Source organism: Phacochoerus africanus, chromosome 5 (assembly GCF_016906955.1).
Source record: "Phacochoerus africanus isolate WHEZ1 chromosome 5, ROS_Pafr_v1, whole genome shotgun sequence".
Taxonomy (NCBI): domain Eukaryota; kingdom Metazoa; phylum Chordata; class Mammalia; order Artiodactyla; family Suidae; genus Phacochoerus; species Phacochoerus africanus.
In genome coordinates this window covers 5,624,532-5,640,623 of record NC_062548.1, presented here as the reverse complement: position 1 = coordinate 5,640,623, position 16,092 = coordinate 5,624,532, and the positions used below count along the sequence as shown (strand labels likewise).

Genomic DNA, 16,092 nt, shown 5'->3' with positions numbered 1-16,092 from the left:
TTGCTGATGGGTGGGTTTTCAGTGGGGGCCACGGCGGGCCAGGGCATCGGGGAAGGAGGGGGTGGCGGGTGGGTCCCTGGGTCTGGGCGCTGCTGCCCACTCTTGCCCCCCTCACACTGCTGCTTCTTTCCTGTCCTCAGGAAGCTCCTACTGTGTGTCTGGCCTTGTTTGGTGCTGGGGCCAGCAGTGAGCAAGGCCAGCCACATACAGCACTTGTCCCGTGGTGACAAAAATGGTGGGAAGGGGACAGGACAGGGGTGGGAAGGGTGGTCACCTATGGCGGTTGGCCAGCCAAGCCCCTCTTGATGGTCGGGGAGGAAGATGCTCCAGGCCAGACCCAAGGGGTAGCAGGTCCACAGGCCTTGAGGTGACCGTGCCCTATCAGAACAGAGTCTGGGAGGCCAGGGGCTGGGGCAGAGCGGGAGGCAGGGAGTGGCGGCCAGGATGACGGTCAGCGGGGTCCCTGGGGCGGGGGTGATCCCGGGGCTCCGTCACCGAGTGTAGGGGAGAAGCAGGGCAAGGTGGCTCGGGCTTCACTGCGCTTGCGTGGGGCAGGCGTGACCCCGGCCCGTGCGGTGAGGGCACAGAAGCCAGGAGCAGGCTGATTCGGGGGGGGGGGGGGCCTCTGCTGATGCTCTGGGGGGAAGGGCAGCTCTGCGGGTTTTGGCCTGAGCTGTTGTTGGAAGATGAGGAGTCCAGCTTCTGAGCTGGGGGAGTGGGGGAGTTGGGGGGGGTGGGGGTGGGGGTGGGGGCAGGTCTGAGGAAGCCCCGCCGCGGTGTGGACCGGGTGTTGGCTGTGGATGTTTGCGATGCCCTTGCGTGCTCTGCAGCCCTGCAGCCCTGCAGCCCTGCAGCCGTGCGGTGGCCCAGCCTGGGATCTGGGCCCCCGGGGTGGGGGTGGAGCCGGGTGGATCCTGCGTTTGGAGGCCCGAGTGCCCCGCAGGGCCGAGCGAGGATCCCGGGCCCTTTTCTGCCCTGCGGTCCAGGAAGGTCCCCGAGCACCAGGTCTCCTGGGGTTTCTGCTCAGAGCCGGGTCAGTCACACAGTAGAGCCAAGGCTCCTGGGCCCACACGTCCATGCCGCTGGGCCCCCGCGGCGCCATCCTTCCTGTCCTCCGGCCTCAGCCTCTGTGACAGACGCCTGGTCCCGTGGGGGTCCCAGTGCCCCCAGTCTCCTCTGCACTGGTAAAGCCGCAAGGCTGGTGTCTGGCTCCGCTCGGGCTGCTGAAGCAGATACTCCCGATGGCGGCAGGGGGCGGGTCGTGACTCACCGAGGCGTGTGGTCTTGTGGTTTGGAGGCCGGGAGTTCGAGATCAAGGTGTGACAGGCTTGGGTCGGTTCTTGCTGAGGCCTCGGCTTGGCGATTGCCGTCCTGTCCCCGTGTCCTCACACCGTCTTCCTCTGTAACCAGATGTCCTCGTTTTGTAAGGACACAGTCACGTTCGGTCAGGGCCCCCTGAAGCCCTCACTTTAGCTGATGTCCTCGTCTTTGAAGCCCTGACGTTCCAAGGTCCCGGGGCTGGGGCTTCGGGACGTGAATTTGGGGCGCACAGCTCAGCCCACAGCTGTTGGCCTCCGATCATTCCCGTGGTTCTGGGCTGTCAGTCATGAGCGTCCCGGCAAGGCTGGCTTGAGGGAGGGTGAAAGGTGACAGAGTGGCTCCTTTGTCCCCTCTGATGGAGCAGCCCTTCCGCGCTTTACCCAGCAGCCAAGAATCTTACACCTCAAAGAGCTTGAGGGGGGCGGGGTGGGGTGTGTCACCTCGACTGGGCCGCAGGCTTGTATCTCGTGCCAACCCCTGGGAGCTGACGGTGCACCGTTTTGTGGCCTCGGCGTCCATAAAGACATGACTCCCCTGGCCACCGGTGACACTTGGCTGTGACAGCTTGAGAGCATGGCTGCCATCTAGTGGCTAAGAGGAAGCGACGCTGCTGAACATCCTGAAGGCGGCTCTGGCCGTGGCAATGGGAACCGTGTGCTGGGGTTCAGAAGCCCCGAGTGATCGTAATAATAGAATTATTAATGTTGACTGGGTGGAACCTGGCAGGTTGGTAGCAAGGAGGACATGTCCCCTCTCGAGCACCTGTGGAACATCGACAAAGACTGCTTGTGTATTCGATCACCAAGGAAATACGGATGGAAAAATGGAAACCCGTGCTCCGTTGGTAGAAAGAGGGTGGGGAAATAAGGTACGGCTCTCAGGTACCGCTGCTGAGATCCTGAGCTGGTACAGCCTTTGCAAAGGGCAGGTGGAATATTTATCGGAGAGAAACACACATGCCTTGATCCCGTTCATTGCACAGGGAAGGAATTTTCCAAACAGTGCCTGTCTGTTCCCTACAAGAAAAAAAATCAGGAACAACTTAAATGCCATCAGTGGGGGATCATTTCGATAACTTCAAACTCATCCACCCCAGAGAATTCTAAGCTGCTGTCAGCTGGGCTTGGCCACGTAAAGCTGATGACATGCTAGTGTGTTTGACTTACTGAAATGGTGCTTTTGTGAGGTGCACGCTATAACATGAGTGTGTATTTGTGTTTTTGTGCTCATGTGAAAAGATGTTAGGTAGAAGAAAGCCAAGTGTGAGATGATATGTGTTGATGGATGCCATTTTTATATTTATAAAGGATGCCTATACATGGTATGTATGTTTGAATATGTATAACTTTCTGGAACCATCTGCCAGAAGCTTTAGCAGAGGCACCTCCAGGGAGGGACCTGCGTGACGGGGGCGGGGAGGGGGGGAGGCTGTTGATTTACCACTCCTTGCTCCTTTCCGCTTGGTTCGTGCTTTTTAGTTTGTTTTTTTATGTTTTAAAGTTTGATGGAAGTAGAGTTGATTTACAAGGCTGTGCTGATTTCTGCTGTATAGCACAGTGGTTCCGTCACGCATGGGCCCGCAGCCGTTCTCTGTTAGCTTCTCTTCCCACACAGGTGATCACAGAACACGGGGTAGGGTTCTCTGTCGTGTGTGGTTTTTATCATGTGCGCATATTACCTGTACATTTTAGGAAAGTTAACATGGGGCTCTTTTTTTCCGATATTCCTCATGGAAGATTTTCAGGACAGAGCAACACAGAGAGTGCCACACGGCGAGGAGGCAGCTGGCCGCCTTCCGGTGACCCTCTGCCAGCCTGTGCACAGACATGTTGAGAGGAGCCAGGACCTCGTCGTGTGTCCTTGCTCTGACCTGTTCTCCGCGCTGTTTCCCGCGTCGGGGAAAGGCCGTGGTTCTGACAGCGTCCCTGTGGGCCAGGTGGTCCCAGGCCAGCCGTGAGCTTGCTTTGGGCCACGGCCTCTTCCTGTTGGGGGTCTGAGGGGGCCTGGCTGCAGTGCCTGTGAGTCCTGCCCCCATGCCGCTGGGAGCGCGGGAGCTCACTTGCCTCCTTCCGCAGGTGCCGGTGCCGAGCGGGGCCCGGTGGTGCGGCCGTCGCTGGAGAGCCTGCTGGCGGCCAGCAGCCACATGCTGAAGGAGGTGCTGGATGGCCCCTTCGTGGATCCGCTCAAGAACCTACGGCTTCCGCGGGAGCTGAACCCCAACAAGAAGTACAGCTGGATGCAGAAGAAGGATGAGCGGGTGAGGTGGCCTGGGCCTGGCTCGAGGGGTGGGGTGGGGGCGGGGGCGGGGCGCCCCCAGGGCCGCCGTCTGCATCCACATCTCCGGCCGCCACCACCAGCTGCCGGCCAGTCCCGGGCGAGTCCTTTCCTCTTCCTGGGCCTGAGCTCATCACGCGCTCACGCGTCCGTATCCGTGGGGGGCAGCTTGGCGGCTCAGGAGGAGAGGGCCTGGCCGTGCCCCTCCCCGCCTGGGGGCCTTGGGCTTCGCCCCCGAGCCCCGTCTGCACGTGGCACGTGCGTGGCACACGAGGACACAGCCAGCTCTGCTCGAGCCCTCGATTCGGGCCACTCGCCTCGACACAGCCCTGCAGAGGCGGCTTTGGGGCCCTGGCGGGCAGACTCGAGGTCGCGGCTTGGGGGCGGCCGCCGGGCCCGGGCCCCAGGGCGGCGTCCTCACTCGCCGCTCCCCGCAGATGTACGCGATGAAGTCCTCGCTGGAGAGCATGGACGCCATGGAGCTGGACTTCCGCATGCGGCTGGCCGAGGTGCAGCGGCAGTACAAGGAGAAGCAGCGCGAGCTGGTGAAGCTGCAGAGGCGCCGCGATGCCGAGTGAGTGTGCCCGCGGGCCGGGCTCTCGTAGGCGCCGGCGCTCAGGAGGTGGCCGTGGCAGGCCGGCAGGTGTGCGTGGCCCCGAGGGACGTGTGCGCACCGTGTGTCCTCTCTCCGCACCCCCGCCACCCCCTGGGTTCACAGCCCAGCGTGTGATTCTCTTTAAGGGACAGGCGCGAGGAACCCCATAGAAGCTTGGCACGCAGAGGCCCTGGCAGGCCGCGGAAACGGACCCACGCCCTGAGCGCCCTGTCGCCCCCCCGCAAGAGAGGGAAGAGCCGCATCCGTAGCGGAAAGTAAGGCTGGCCCCTCGGTGGGTCGGGAATGGCCCAGAGCTCGGAGGGAGGAGCACGGGCCGCGTGGGGCCCGTGTCGGCGCCGGGGACCTGGGGTCCCTTGGGCTCTGGCCCACCTGGATCGGCAGCTCGCGGGCGGCACCCGTGCTGCCCCGGGCAGCCAGGAGGGCGAGCTGGGCAAGTGCAGCGTGGACAGACAGGCCCGCCCCTGCCAGCAAGTCGTGCGCCACCCGAGTGTTGGGCCCACCTTCCTGCAGCACCTGCTTCCCCCTGGGCTGGGGACCAAGTCCCGAGCTGTTGCCCACACCTCCTCTCTGCGGCAGGATGTGCTGAGCCGCCAGCCCTGCCACGATGGGCTCCGGCCCCTGCTCTTGCTTGGTCCCGTCTGTGCCGGACAGTGTCCTTCCCGTTCTCCTGGCCTGACCTGCTGGCCCGTTGTGCCCGAGCCTGCTCCCTGGGACCCAGGCCACTGTCCCGGGGGCCAGTCTCCTTGGGTAGCGGCAGAAGTCATGTGCGGCTGGAAGGAGAGCGCTTCCTCTAGGACGGGCGTGGCTAGGAGCCATGCTGTGGTCCCCCTGGGGTGTCTGGGCCCACGTTGAGCTGGAGGGGCTGGACTGCACCTCGGTCTGGGACAGCAGGGCAGGGTGGACCCCGGGCGGCCGGTGCTGGTGAGGAAGCAGGGGAGCCGCACGGTGTCCTCAGAGGCACCGGAGAGGCCGTGGGTCGGCCAGGGGTCTTCTCAGGAGAAGACGGCCCTGAGGGCCCCCACAGCTTGTGTTTCACTTCCTGGGTGTTTCCTGACTGAGGCTGGAGAGCGGGTGGGGAACGCAGCTCCCCGCGGGGCGTGCAGGGCTGGGGCTGCCAGCACGTGGGTCCCCGGTTGGAGTGTGGGCTGCGGACACAGGTGCACCTCCAGCTTTTGGGTCCCAGGTCGGCCTCTCGTGACTTTGGGCCAGTTGTTAGCTTTTCGGAGCCCGAGTTCCTTCATTCAGAAAATGCAGCATATCGAACGAAGCATTGTTTTGTGGCTAAAACACAAAGCGCGGACGTGGAGCAAGACATAAACAGAGTCCTATCAGCACTGTCGGGCTTAGCGTCTTACTGCAATTGTGCGGGTTCAGCCTCACGAGGCAGAAGGGGCCTTCAAACCAGACCTGCCCCAACGGCTTATGCTTCCAGGGGTCCGGGGGACCAGCCCGTGGCTCTTCCTTCACTGGAGCTCTTGATCTTAATCCCCCTCCCATCCTGGTGGGTTTCTGCGGCATCCCGGAGCCTTGTTCTCAGCCCGTTTTGGTGCAGGGCTCCCTGCCCCTGAAAAGATGCGTGAGTGCGTGTGTCTGTAAGGAGCACGAGCGGGAAAGAGGCCAGCGAGACACTGCTTTGGAGAAGTTCTTTTTCCCCCACTAAACGCTCCTTCTGCCTCCTTCACAAGTGTCCCAGAAGCCATAGTTCTACAGGCTCCGTCTCCCCAGGCTCGTCACCCTGTCATCACAGTCTGTGCTTCGACGTCCAGAGCCCACCCCTGGGGCCACGAGGGCGCCTGGCCCTTGAGTGCTGCCTGGCCAGGGCACTGACCACTGCTGCATCTGGGTTTCAGGCTGAGCAGCAAGCCCCTGCTGACCTCGGACGATTACGAGCTGGGAGCGGGGGTGAGGAAGAGACACAAGGCGCCCGAGGAAGACCCCGATGCCCTCGGGGGAACGGGCAAAGCTCGGGGGAGGAGCCAGCCTTGGGACGAGCATGAGGCCTCGTCGGACTTCATGAGTCAGGTCAGTTTCCCCCCCAAGCCCCCATCTTCCAGGCACAGAAGGTCTGGCGGGGGCGCCAGAGTTCTCCCTCCCAGCGCAGGTCCGTTGGCTCTGCTGCTGCCCAGAGACTGTGGGTGGAGACGATTGTCATAGTGCCCGAGTGACTCCCCTGCACCCTTCCCCATGGCACAGAGGGGGCGGAGAAGGCTCGGGGGAGGTCAGAGATGTAGTCAAGCAGCACAGCCTGGGGTGGTGCTGAGGCTGAGGGCCACGCCCTCGGGGCTTGCACCCCGACCCTTTGCCGAAGCCGGGAAGACAGACTGTGAGTTCTTAACCAAGTACAGCAGTTACTCGGTTGTTTAGCAGTGTATTTCTTTAAGGAGCCGCTTCACCATTCACCTGTAAGAAACAAGAGCTTGGTGCCATTGTAATTTCCTGTGAACTTGACTGAGGGGCGGGGGGAGGGGGAGCCCGCACCTTGTTTTCTTTCTGCAGAGCGCTGACCTCATCCACTCAGGCCCTCGTTGCCAGATACTCACGTACCTTGTCGCCCTCCCAGTAGAGCCCTGTGGCAGGGGGCTGTTTTGGTTGACTTGGCCGTCAGAGGGAAGGACTCAAAGGAGACGGGATTGGGGGGCGGGGAGAGCCAGTGTGTACGTCGGGATCCTTTGTACTCTCACGTTGTGAAGGACACTTTTGTTGTTTAATTGACACTATCCCAACTTTCCTCTCCCTGTGAAATGTTACCTGATTAAAGAAAACAGAGATAAAATGTTCACATGAGGACCACTGAAACTGCGCATTTCAACAACAAATGACTCTGGCTGACGAGAGCCGTGCAGGCAGGAATTTATCTGTGAAATCTCTAATCATTCTTTCTGCTTCAGGCGTCCAAGGCACATTCATGGCATTTTCTTGGCAGCTTCAGCCCATTTAGCTGGATGGGCTGATTTGGGCTGTGCGGCCGCCTTCCTCACCTGCTTTTAGGTGGCTGAGATAAGCAGTTCAGCTGTGCTGTGATCTCGGTTTTCCATCTCGGTTCCATCCCTCCTCCCTTAATCCAGATACTTTGTCTTGCTCACTGGCAGCGCTGCTTGCTTCAAGTGCTTCCCCTAGGAGGCACCTGACAGTGCCACGGAGAACCAGTGGAAATGCCAGTGTCGCTGATGATTGTAACCACAGTAACAGCTATTTAATAAGTGCCTCGTGTGCCTTAGCTCAGCTCATCTGCAGAACCAGCCAGCGCTGCCTGTACATAATTGCTCCCATTTTACAGAGTAGAAGAATTGAGAGCAAGAGGAGTTAAGCATCTTGCCAGAAGCCATAAAGGCAGGGAGAAGCACTGGCACCTGGGTTCTTCAGAGCTCGTGCACGGAGACCCTCTGCCCTGTTCTGTCAAACACCTTAACCCACGACTTCCCAACTTGCCTTTCCAGCTAAAGATTAAGAAGAAGAAGATGGCCAGCGACCAGGAGCAGTTGGCAAGCAAGCTGGACAAAGCCCTCTCCCTCACAAAGCAGGACAAGTTGAAGTCACCCTTCAAGTTCTCGGACAGTTCTGGAGGGAAGTCAAAAACGAGCGGGGGCTGCGGCAGGTACTTGACGCCCTACGACAGCCTGCTGGGCAAGGACAGGAAGGCGCTGGCCAAAGGCCTCAGCCTGTCTCTGAAAGCGTCCCGAGAAGGTAAACACAAAAGGGCCGCCAAAGCCAGGAAGATGGAGGTGGGCTTCAAGGCCAGAGGCCAGCCCAAGTCCGCCCACTCCCCGTTCGCCTCGGAAGTGAGCAGCTACTCCTACAGTAAGTAGCGGGCTGTGCTGCCTCAGGGCCGCGCGTTCTCTCTCTCCTCCCTCCCTCTTCGCTCCCCTTTTCCACCTCAAGAGCTCTGAGGGTTGTCTCTCTTCTGCCCCTGCGGGGACATTAGGCCGGAAGTGACATTTAGCGGAAGTGCCTGTGATTGGTGGGCACCGTGCTAGGCGGCCGCTTATGATTGGTGGGTGCTCGTGATTGGTGGGCGGGTGGGAGCGGAAGTCCGCCTGCCCTCAGCGCCCGCCTTCCCTTGCCGCAGAGCCGTCGGTGTGGAGGCCTTTGCGCCGCAGTTGGCTGGGGGTGCGGGCTCGGCCTGGCGTCGTAGCCCGTGAGCACCGCAGAGATGACCAGCCCGCCCCCTGCCCGCAGGCAGCTGTCGGTCTTTGTGCTGTTGGTAGGCACGGTCTGTGGTGCGCACAGCGGTGCCGTTTGGACGGCATTTCCCTGTCTTGGTGACAGCCCGCCCAGTGCTTCCCCGTCTTCTTCCCGAGGATGGTTACTGAGGCCGGGCCGGGGTCAGGCCCAGCTTGTCAGACCCAGCCGCCCAGGACTTCCAGCCACGGCGGAGGCGGCCTGTGCGCTGCCCACGACCACAGCCGCTGGCTCCATGCGGCTCTCCGGCCCCGGAAGCGGCTGGTGGGTCTGGGACTGAGCTTTAACCGGAGCCAGTGGCATTAACGTCCTTCTCTAGGAACTTGGAGCGTGGTTTGGCGGAGCCCCGAGGCCCTGCCTCCCGACCCCTACCCCTGGCGCCCCGCTGGCCCAGAGCAGGTAGTAGGTGCTCAGTAAGTTTGTGGGTGGAACACCTGATGCCCAGGATGGATGGTGCCAAGCACCTTGGCAGCTGTAGGGAGGCCAGAGAGGGGCTTCTTGGCTCCTGGCACTTGTCAGCGGGGTTTGTTCTGGGAGACCCCAGGCTGTGACTGGGCTGAAAGGCTTCTTCATTTGTGACTGTCTGAGTGTGACTGGACTTTTCATTGGCTCTGCTTGGTGAACGTTCAGTGGGAAACGCAGACAGGATCAGTGGAGTCGTGCTGTGTGTTCTCTTAAGGAAAGGAAGATTTTATGGCCTTGGAGTTAAGGAATCATCACCTGTTTCAGGTGGCTGTCCTGAGCTCTAAGTGACCTCAGGTGCGTGCAGGATGTGGCACCTGGGATTCGATTAAACTGCTGCTGGTTGTTTTGCTTTTTTTTTTTTTTTAAATGTTCGTGTTTTTGGTTGTCTTGGGTCTCCAGGGTTGACGCTCACATGGGCATGGGGGGAAGCAGCTCCTTTGTGCCTTAGGACGTGCTTCTTGGCCCTTGGATTTGGGAAGTCGTGAGTCAAGCAGCACTGCCCAGGCCCCTGGCCACTGGGGGCTGGCTTTAGAGCTTGTAGTTCTGAAGGCGGAGGGAAGGGCTTTCCTCTGCTCATTTTGGAATAAAAAAAGAGGGGGGGGGGAGGATTGCTGCTCCTTTGATCTTTGAAGGGATAGCAGTCAATGGGTGCGGCCTGGCAGGTTGCTGGAAGAACCCTCCGCTCTTACAGGTGGATGTGGGTGGGGGCCAGCTAGAGGCCAGGATCAGCTGGTTCCTCGAGGTCTCTGGGGTGTTGGGCGCCGCTGAGTCCACCGTGGCAGATATAAGTGTGCGCGTGTGAAGCGGCGTTCAAATTGCTCCTCTCTGTTAGGCTTTTGTCGAAGACTCCACGGTACAAGCGAGAGAAATGGGTTAACCTCGCTACAAAGCAGTTAGAAGGCCCGTCTCCGCCAAGATGACGGTGTGATACACACCTGGCTGTGGAGAGAGCGCTTCTTTTTTAATTGTCTTTTCTGCCATTCTCGGTAAACAAGAGGGCCTGGCCATGGAGAGGTCAGCATGTTTCCCAGCAGCAAGATGTGGTCCTGCTGGAGATGGGAAGAGAGACCTTGGCTCTCCTGCTTTTCCACTTTGGCTTGTACAGGTTGGGTGGCGTGCTTGGTGGGTTCTGGTGGGAAGCCACATCGGTCGTCATCAACACAGGGACGTCTCCAGCCGGGGATGTGGCCTCAGGAAGGAGGCGAGGGAGCACATGAGCCAGGGGCCAGACAAAGGCTTGAGGTCCTACCCAGAGTTGCTGGGTCACCCTGCAGGTGGGGCTTTGGAGTGGAAAGCATAGAGGGAGCACAGGAGGCAGCCAGAGGCCCTCTGCTCCTAGCACGCGTGTGCTGGTGTGCGCGCGGGCACACACACACACACACACTCGCTCACACTCACTCACGGTTTCTCTTGGACTTGGAGACAGCAGGCGCTGCCAGAGCTGTACTGCATTCACGAACACTTTACCAGATCAAGGGATTACGGGTTTTGGCTGTAGAGCCCTTTTGTCTTGTGAAATCTTGCTCAACAGCCTCCTACATAAAACGATCAGAGTGGTGTGAGTATGTTTGGGTGGGATTGGAAAGGGCCTGAGCTGTGCCCACCTGACAGCCCCCCTCCCCAAAGCTGGGTGACCCTCTCCCAGGAAAGCTTCCCTCTTGAAGTAAGGCTGGATACCTGAGCAGAGCCACGTGCTGGTAACCCCGCTTTCTGACGGGGAGAAAAGGTCGGGGTGGAGCCCGGAGTTGCAATGTCACGTGCCCGTTTCCTCCGTGTAACTGTTGGAAGCCGCCGTCCTGACATCACCGGGATGCGTGCTGGCCTGGCCACCGCCGCCGCAGGGAGCTGGTCTTTTGGGAAAGGCGGGCTCTACCGGAGCCCCTCCACCCCCAGGCCTTGTCCCTCCCCAGGGGGAGCCTCTGGGCTCCTGCCTCCCCCAGGCTCGTGATGGGTCCTGCGTCCTGGAAGGAGCCTGCGTCCACACTTGGAAAGATGGGCCGTGGGAGGCCTGCGGCTCCGAGCCCTCAGGCCCCCAGGTGATGGCGAGCCAGGTGGCGAGGCCCGTCCCGGGGTTCGGGTTCGCCTGCCAGGCCTTCGGACCGCCCTGTTCCGGCGGAGCAGGGGGTCGGCACCAGCCGGAGAGGCCCGAGGGGCCGCCGCCCGCCCTCCCTCTCTCCCGCTCGGTGACTTACTGTGTTAAAAACTGCTTTGACCGCAGATACGGACTCAGAGGACGAGGAGGAGTTCCTGAAGGACGAGTGGGCCGCCCAGGGCCCCTCCAGCGCCAAGCTGCCGACGTCCCTCCTGTGCGGCGTGGTGGCCAAGCCCAGCAAGCCGGCCGGCGGCCCCAAGCTGAGCAAGCGGGGCCTGGCGGCCGCCCGGACACTGAAGCCCAAGCCGGCCGCCGGCAGGAAGCAGCCGTTTTGTTTGCTGCTTCAAGAGGTCGAGGCCCGTTCCTCCTTCAGCGATTCTTCGGAGGACTCGTTTGACCAAGGTTACTAGCTCCAAACACAACCTCCTTGCGTGGTTCCTAGTGAGCGAGCGCGCGCGCGCGCGGGGCGGGCAGGGGCGCGCGGGCGGCGCAGGGCGCGCGGGCGGGAGGCGGCCGCGCGCGACGATGGCCGCGGGCCGTCGGTTCTTGGCAGCGTAGCCTGCCTTCTGAGCCTGAGGCTGGGGCGTTTTGTTTGCCTGGGGACCTGTATCGCTGTGATGGGTCGGGCCGGTGGCTGGCTCTTTGGGAGCTTTGACACGGACTGTGCGCAGGCTTCCTCCGCTCTCCCCTCCCCGCCCGCCCCCCTCGCCTCCTCCCCCCCCCCGCCGGCCCCCCGGCCCCCGGGACCCGCAGGCCCGGGCGGGTCCTCTCCTCTCGGCGAGGCCGGGCCGGCCTCCCGGGAGACGCTCTGTAAATGGAATTCTGTTGTGTGGGCGTGTGACTTGATGTTTGTACCGCGATTTTGGTAATACCAAGCTTTATTAAACATATCGAGTTCATTTTTAACTAAACCCGTGTGCCTTGTCTCTCTTGCTGTGTCCTTACTAGCCCGTCAGGTTGCCGCTTCCCTCGTTTTGTTCCTCCCCACCCCCCCCCCACCCCCCACCCGGCAGAGGTCGCTGGACGAATGCAGTCTGCCGCCCTCCCTATTATTCAAATATCCCTGGTAGCTGTTGGCATGCCTTTCATTTTTCAGGTTTAAAGTCAACTGCTTTCACCTCCAGCTTCATCTCTTTTTTTTAATTTTTTTGTTTTTTTCTAAAGCTGCTTGTTTGTCTTTTCTTAAAGCTCTATTCCTACGCAACAGTGTCTAAAGAATATTTATAAACACTTGTCTTCTAACACATGTGTCTGTGTGGAAGGGTGTAGAGGCAGCGCAGGGTCAGGGCAGGTCACGGAGCCTGGGTCTTGCTGGGAAATTTCAAGGCTTCATTGCCGCACGGAGGGGCAAAGGACTGGTCTGCTCTCGGCTCCGTCCAGGCCCGGGGCCTCACTTAGGAAGAGAGGGTGGCCTTTGGCCACCCTGGTGAGCCCACCAGCTCTGACTTCCCTGATGTCAGAATTGAACTCTGGGGTTAGAAGTAGCTCAGCTCAGCCTTCCAGGACCTCCAGTCCCAGATGTCATGAGGGGAGGGCAAGCAGCCAGCAGATCCCTAAGTGCTTCTGGCCCTGGTTTGGGATTTGCTCCAGGGAGGACCCCTTTTAGGGACCCCTGAGCCTGGGTACAGTACCTGGGGCTCAGAGCCTAGACCCTGATGCTCTAGCTGGGGTCCGTTTCGAGTGACCAGGAGGTGACTCGACTGGGGGCAAGGTGCCCTTTGGGCTCAGCTTCTCCAGGGCTGCTGGCAGGCCTGAGCCAATGCAGTCTGGCCACTAGTCCTCCAGCCAGCCTGGGCCTCTGTGGACGAGTCTGGCTGGTCCATCATTCCCTTCTCCCCTCTCCCCCAATCTTGGGTGGACCCCATGCCGCCTCCCAGTTTTTGAGTTCTCCTGCCCCAGCTCGGACCCCATAGAGAAGCAGCCCCACCCCACCCGCCACCCAGCTCTCGTAGCACGGGGCCCTTTGTGCAGAGTGCTTAGAGGGAGCCTGGGGTCCTCAGACCGGAGCTAGACGCAGCAGCAGACAGAGGCCCAGATAAGAGGGGTGTAGGGGGCCGAGGGAAGGGCTCCCCGCTGCACCCAGATTGCTGGTCAGGTCTTGAAAGGGATATTTGGGTAATAGGGCCTTACTGACATCTGGTACTAAAACACCTAATTCGCTTGGCTTTTCTAGTGTGTCTGCTTTCTCCCCCCAGCAGCTTGACCATACCTTCACCCTTGACCCCTACCCATGACGCTTTGAATGTCTGTTTTGGTCTCTTGCATTTGCTCTCACGCTGCACTCTGGACGCAAAGCGAAGGCTGGGAGTAGGGCAGACGGCGCAGCGGGTCACTGAGCTTGGGTCCGAGCCTGGCTCGTTGCTCCGTAGGTAGGCAAAACCCTTTTCTTTGTGTCTCCTCTGCACCCCCCCTCCTTGGGGCCTGCCCCCATCGGCTATGGCAGCAGCGGATTGCTTTGGCATTTATGGACTGGGTTTTGGTAAACCAAACCAACCAAACCAAGTGACAAGAGCCGACCCCATGTACTTACTGAGCCGAGAGGTTTTTTTTCTGTGAAAACTTTTTCTGCATTTCCTTGGGTGTCTTTATTGGGATTTTTTTTTTTTCTCCCCCTGCCTTTGGCAAGCTCTGATGCCTCAGGTGTGGACAACTCCAGAAAGGCTTTCTTGGTCCTGGGACCCCCCCCCCACCACCACCACCAGCTCCCCCTACCCCTCAGACCCTGGCCTGAGCAGAGGCGCTCCCGTGGGAGGCAGCCATGGCGGGCCTCGGGCGTGGGAGCCCGGGAGGGTCTCAGGAAAGCAAGGTAATTCGAGCCTGCATTTTGCAGAAGCTCATGCCTTTTTTCGGCTTTTGCCTTCCAAACATTCTTCCATCTCGGGGCGCTGGGTTTGGGCCGCTGCTGGCTCTCTAGGATCTGACATGGACCTTCCTTTGTCCGGAAATCCAAAGCCAGCCCGGCCCTGCCGGTGGAGAATCCTGGTGGGAGAGAGTTTTGGAGTCTCCACACCTGAGCAGCCCCGGGAAGGACACCCGCTGCTCGGAGGGAAAGCTGGCCCCACGTCCAGCCCCCGTCCCAACCCCAGCCAGCCCTTGCCCGCCCGCCCGCCCGCTGCTCAGATTGGCCAGCCCCAGGGGGCCTGATGGGAGGGACCCAGGCGCTGCCCAAAGTCTGCCTACACTTAGCCTGCTTTGCCGCTGTGGCCCACTGGGCGGAGCCCACCATGTGACGTCCGCAATGTGAATGGGTCGCAAGTGTGCACTGCCTGCCTGCCTGCCCGCCCCGCCGGCCTCCGTCCCGCTGCATCCATCGCTCCGGGAGCCGGGTCTCCGCCTGCTCACCCCCCCCTAACAAACCTCCTCTCTCGCTGCCTCCCTCTCTCCGCTCCCTTCGGGCATTCCCTTGAGCTCTTCACATGAATGGGCAGACCGAACCCCTGTCTTCACTGGCACCCCTGGGGCCACCGCTTTTGGCCGCTCGTTGCTCCCCAGCAGGCAGGCGCCTGGGGCGGTGGCAGGAGAATGTGGAGGCGGCCATGGTCTAGGGCCGGTCCATGACCTGGGCCCAGACTCCCTGCCCCCAGACAGCATGTGGAGAAGGGACGGATCATTTTCTTTACTTCTTTTTTTTTTTTTTGCTTTTTAGGACTGCACCTGCGGCATATGGCAACTCCCAGGCTAGAGGTCAAATTGGAGCTACTGCTGCCGGCCTACACTGCAGCCACAGGAACGCAGGATCCGAGCCACATCTGTGGCCTACACCACAGCTCACAGTAACGCCAGATCCTTAACCCACTGAGCGAGGCTAGGGGTCCAACCTGCATCCCCATGGATACTAGTTGGGGTCATTACCGCTGAGCCACAACAGGGACTCCAGTGACAGCTCGTTTTCATCCCACTTCTTGTGGTAGCGTCAACTCCAGCCTGGCCTGGCCTTGTCCTTGGCCAGCGGCCCCAGTGCTGCCTTCACCCTCCCAGTGCTCTGAGCAGACAGGCACCCCCTGGCAGGTGGCCCTTGGTGGCTCCTTGGCTATGATACCTCATAGGCAGAGTCACCCCTGGGCACCCTCCCACTGGAGGCCATCGTGGGGTTAGCTGGGCTGTCTCCTTGAACAGGTGGTCAGGAAGCAAACCTGGGCCTTCAGACAGCCTCCCTTTCATGGGAGGCTTGGTTCACGAGCGGGGAGCCGCCAGCCCCGCTGCCTGGCCCACCTTTCTTTGTCCGGATGGCCCGAGCTGGGCTCAGGGCTGCAGGGCCAGTTCCCGGGGAGAAGCATGTCTATTCACATGCTGGACAGACAGGCTGAGGCTTCCTTGGTGTCTCTCCACTAGACGGGCTGTTGCGCCAGCCAGCCCCAGGTTCAAGTCCTGCTCTGTGCCCTGCACCCCTGACCACGCCGAGCCTCGGCCTCCTGGAGCAGAGGGGGCTGATCTGCCCACCAGCTCCCTTCCTGGTCCCGTGGGCCAAGAGGCGTAGCCTGCTTGTGGCTTCCTCTGCTGAGGTGGGATCACATTTTCATAGAGGAGAGAGGAGGGGCTCAGAGAGAGCTAGGGATTCGCCCCAGGCTTGCAGGTGTAGACCCCAGAGCCTACTGGGGGTTTCAACCACTGGGGGCCCTGGCGCCCTCAGAAGACACCAAACTCCACTTTCTCCTGCCACCAGCCCCCAGGCGCCTGTGCCCGGAGCCCCAGCCTGCGCCCCAGGCTCCTCCCGCCCTCTGCCTGTCCTCCCCTCTTGCCCTCTCTCCCTTCCCGCCTCCTTCCCAGCCTTCATGTTGTGCGTCGGGGCGTGTGTGTGTGTGTGTGTGTGTGTGTGTGTGCGTGTGTGCGCGCATGTGAGACGATGGAGAGCGCTGTCTCTAGTCCTCGTCTGTCTGTCCGTCCCCCTCCCCACAGCACAGGTGCATGTTCGTGCTCCCCCTGCAGAAACACTCTCGCCTCCCAGAGCCGCTGCCCACCTCTGGGCTGTCCAGGATGCCCAGGTCTTGGGCTCACTGTGATGGGGGCCCTGGGCCACTGGGGGGACCCGTGGGCTGGTGAGGAGAGAGGAGCTGGGCCGGAGCGCGGCCCCGTCGCTGGCGCTCCAGCCGAGTGGAGGGTGGTGGGGGGTGGTGCACACTCAGGCCGAGGCTCTGACTCGCTCCCT

At 61.0% G+C, this 16,092-nt stretch overlaps 1 protein-coding gene across 1 annotated transcript in view; it reads left to right on the top strand.

Moving 5' to 3' along the window:
• The window catches only part of TNRC18 (trinucleotide repeat containing 18), a 94,463-nt gene that overhangs the window by 43,751 nt on the left and 34,620 nt on the right, over nt 1-16,092 (top strand). The window contains 6 exon segments of the mRNA XM_047779464.1: nt 3,396-3,577; nt 4,032-4,168; nt 4,336-4,464; nt 6,061-6,232; nt 7,648-8,008; nt 11,073-11,348. Coding sequence (XP_047635420.1) covers nt 3,396-3,577; nt 4,032-4,168; nt 4,336-4,464; nt 6,061-6,232; nt 7,648-8,008; nt 11,073-11,348 — 1,257 coding nt within the window.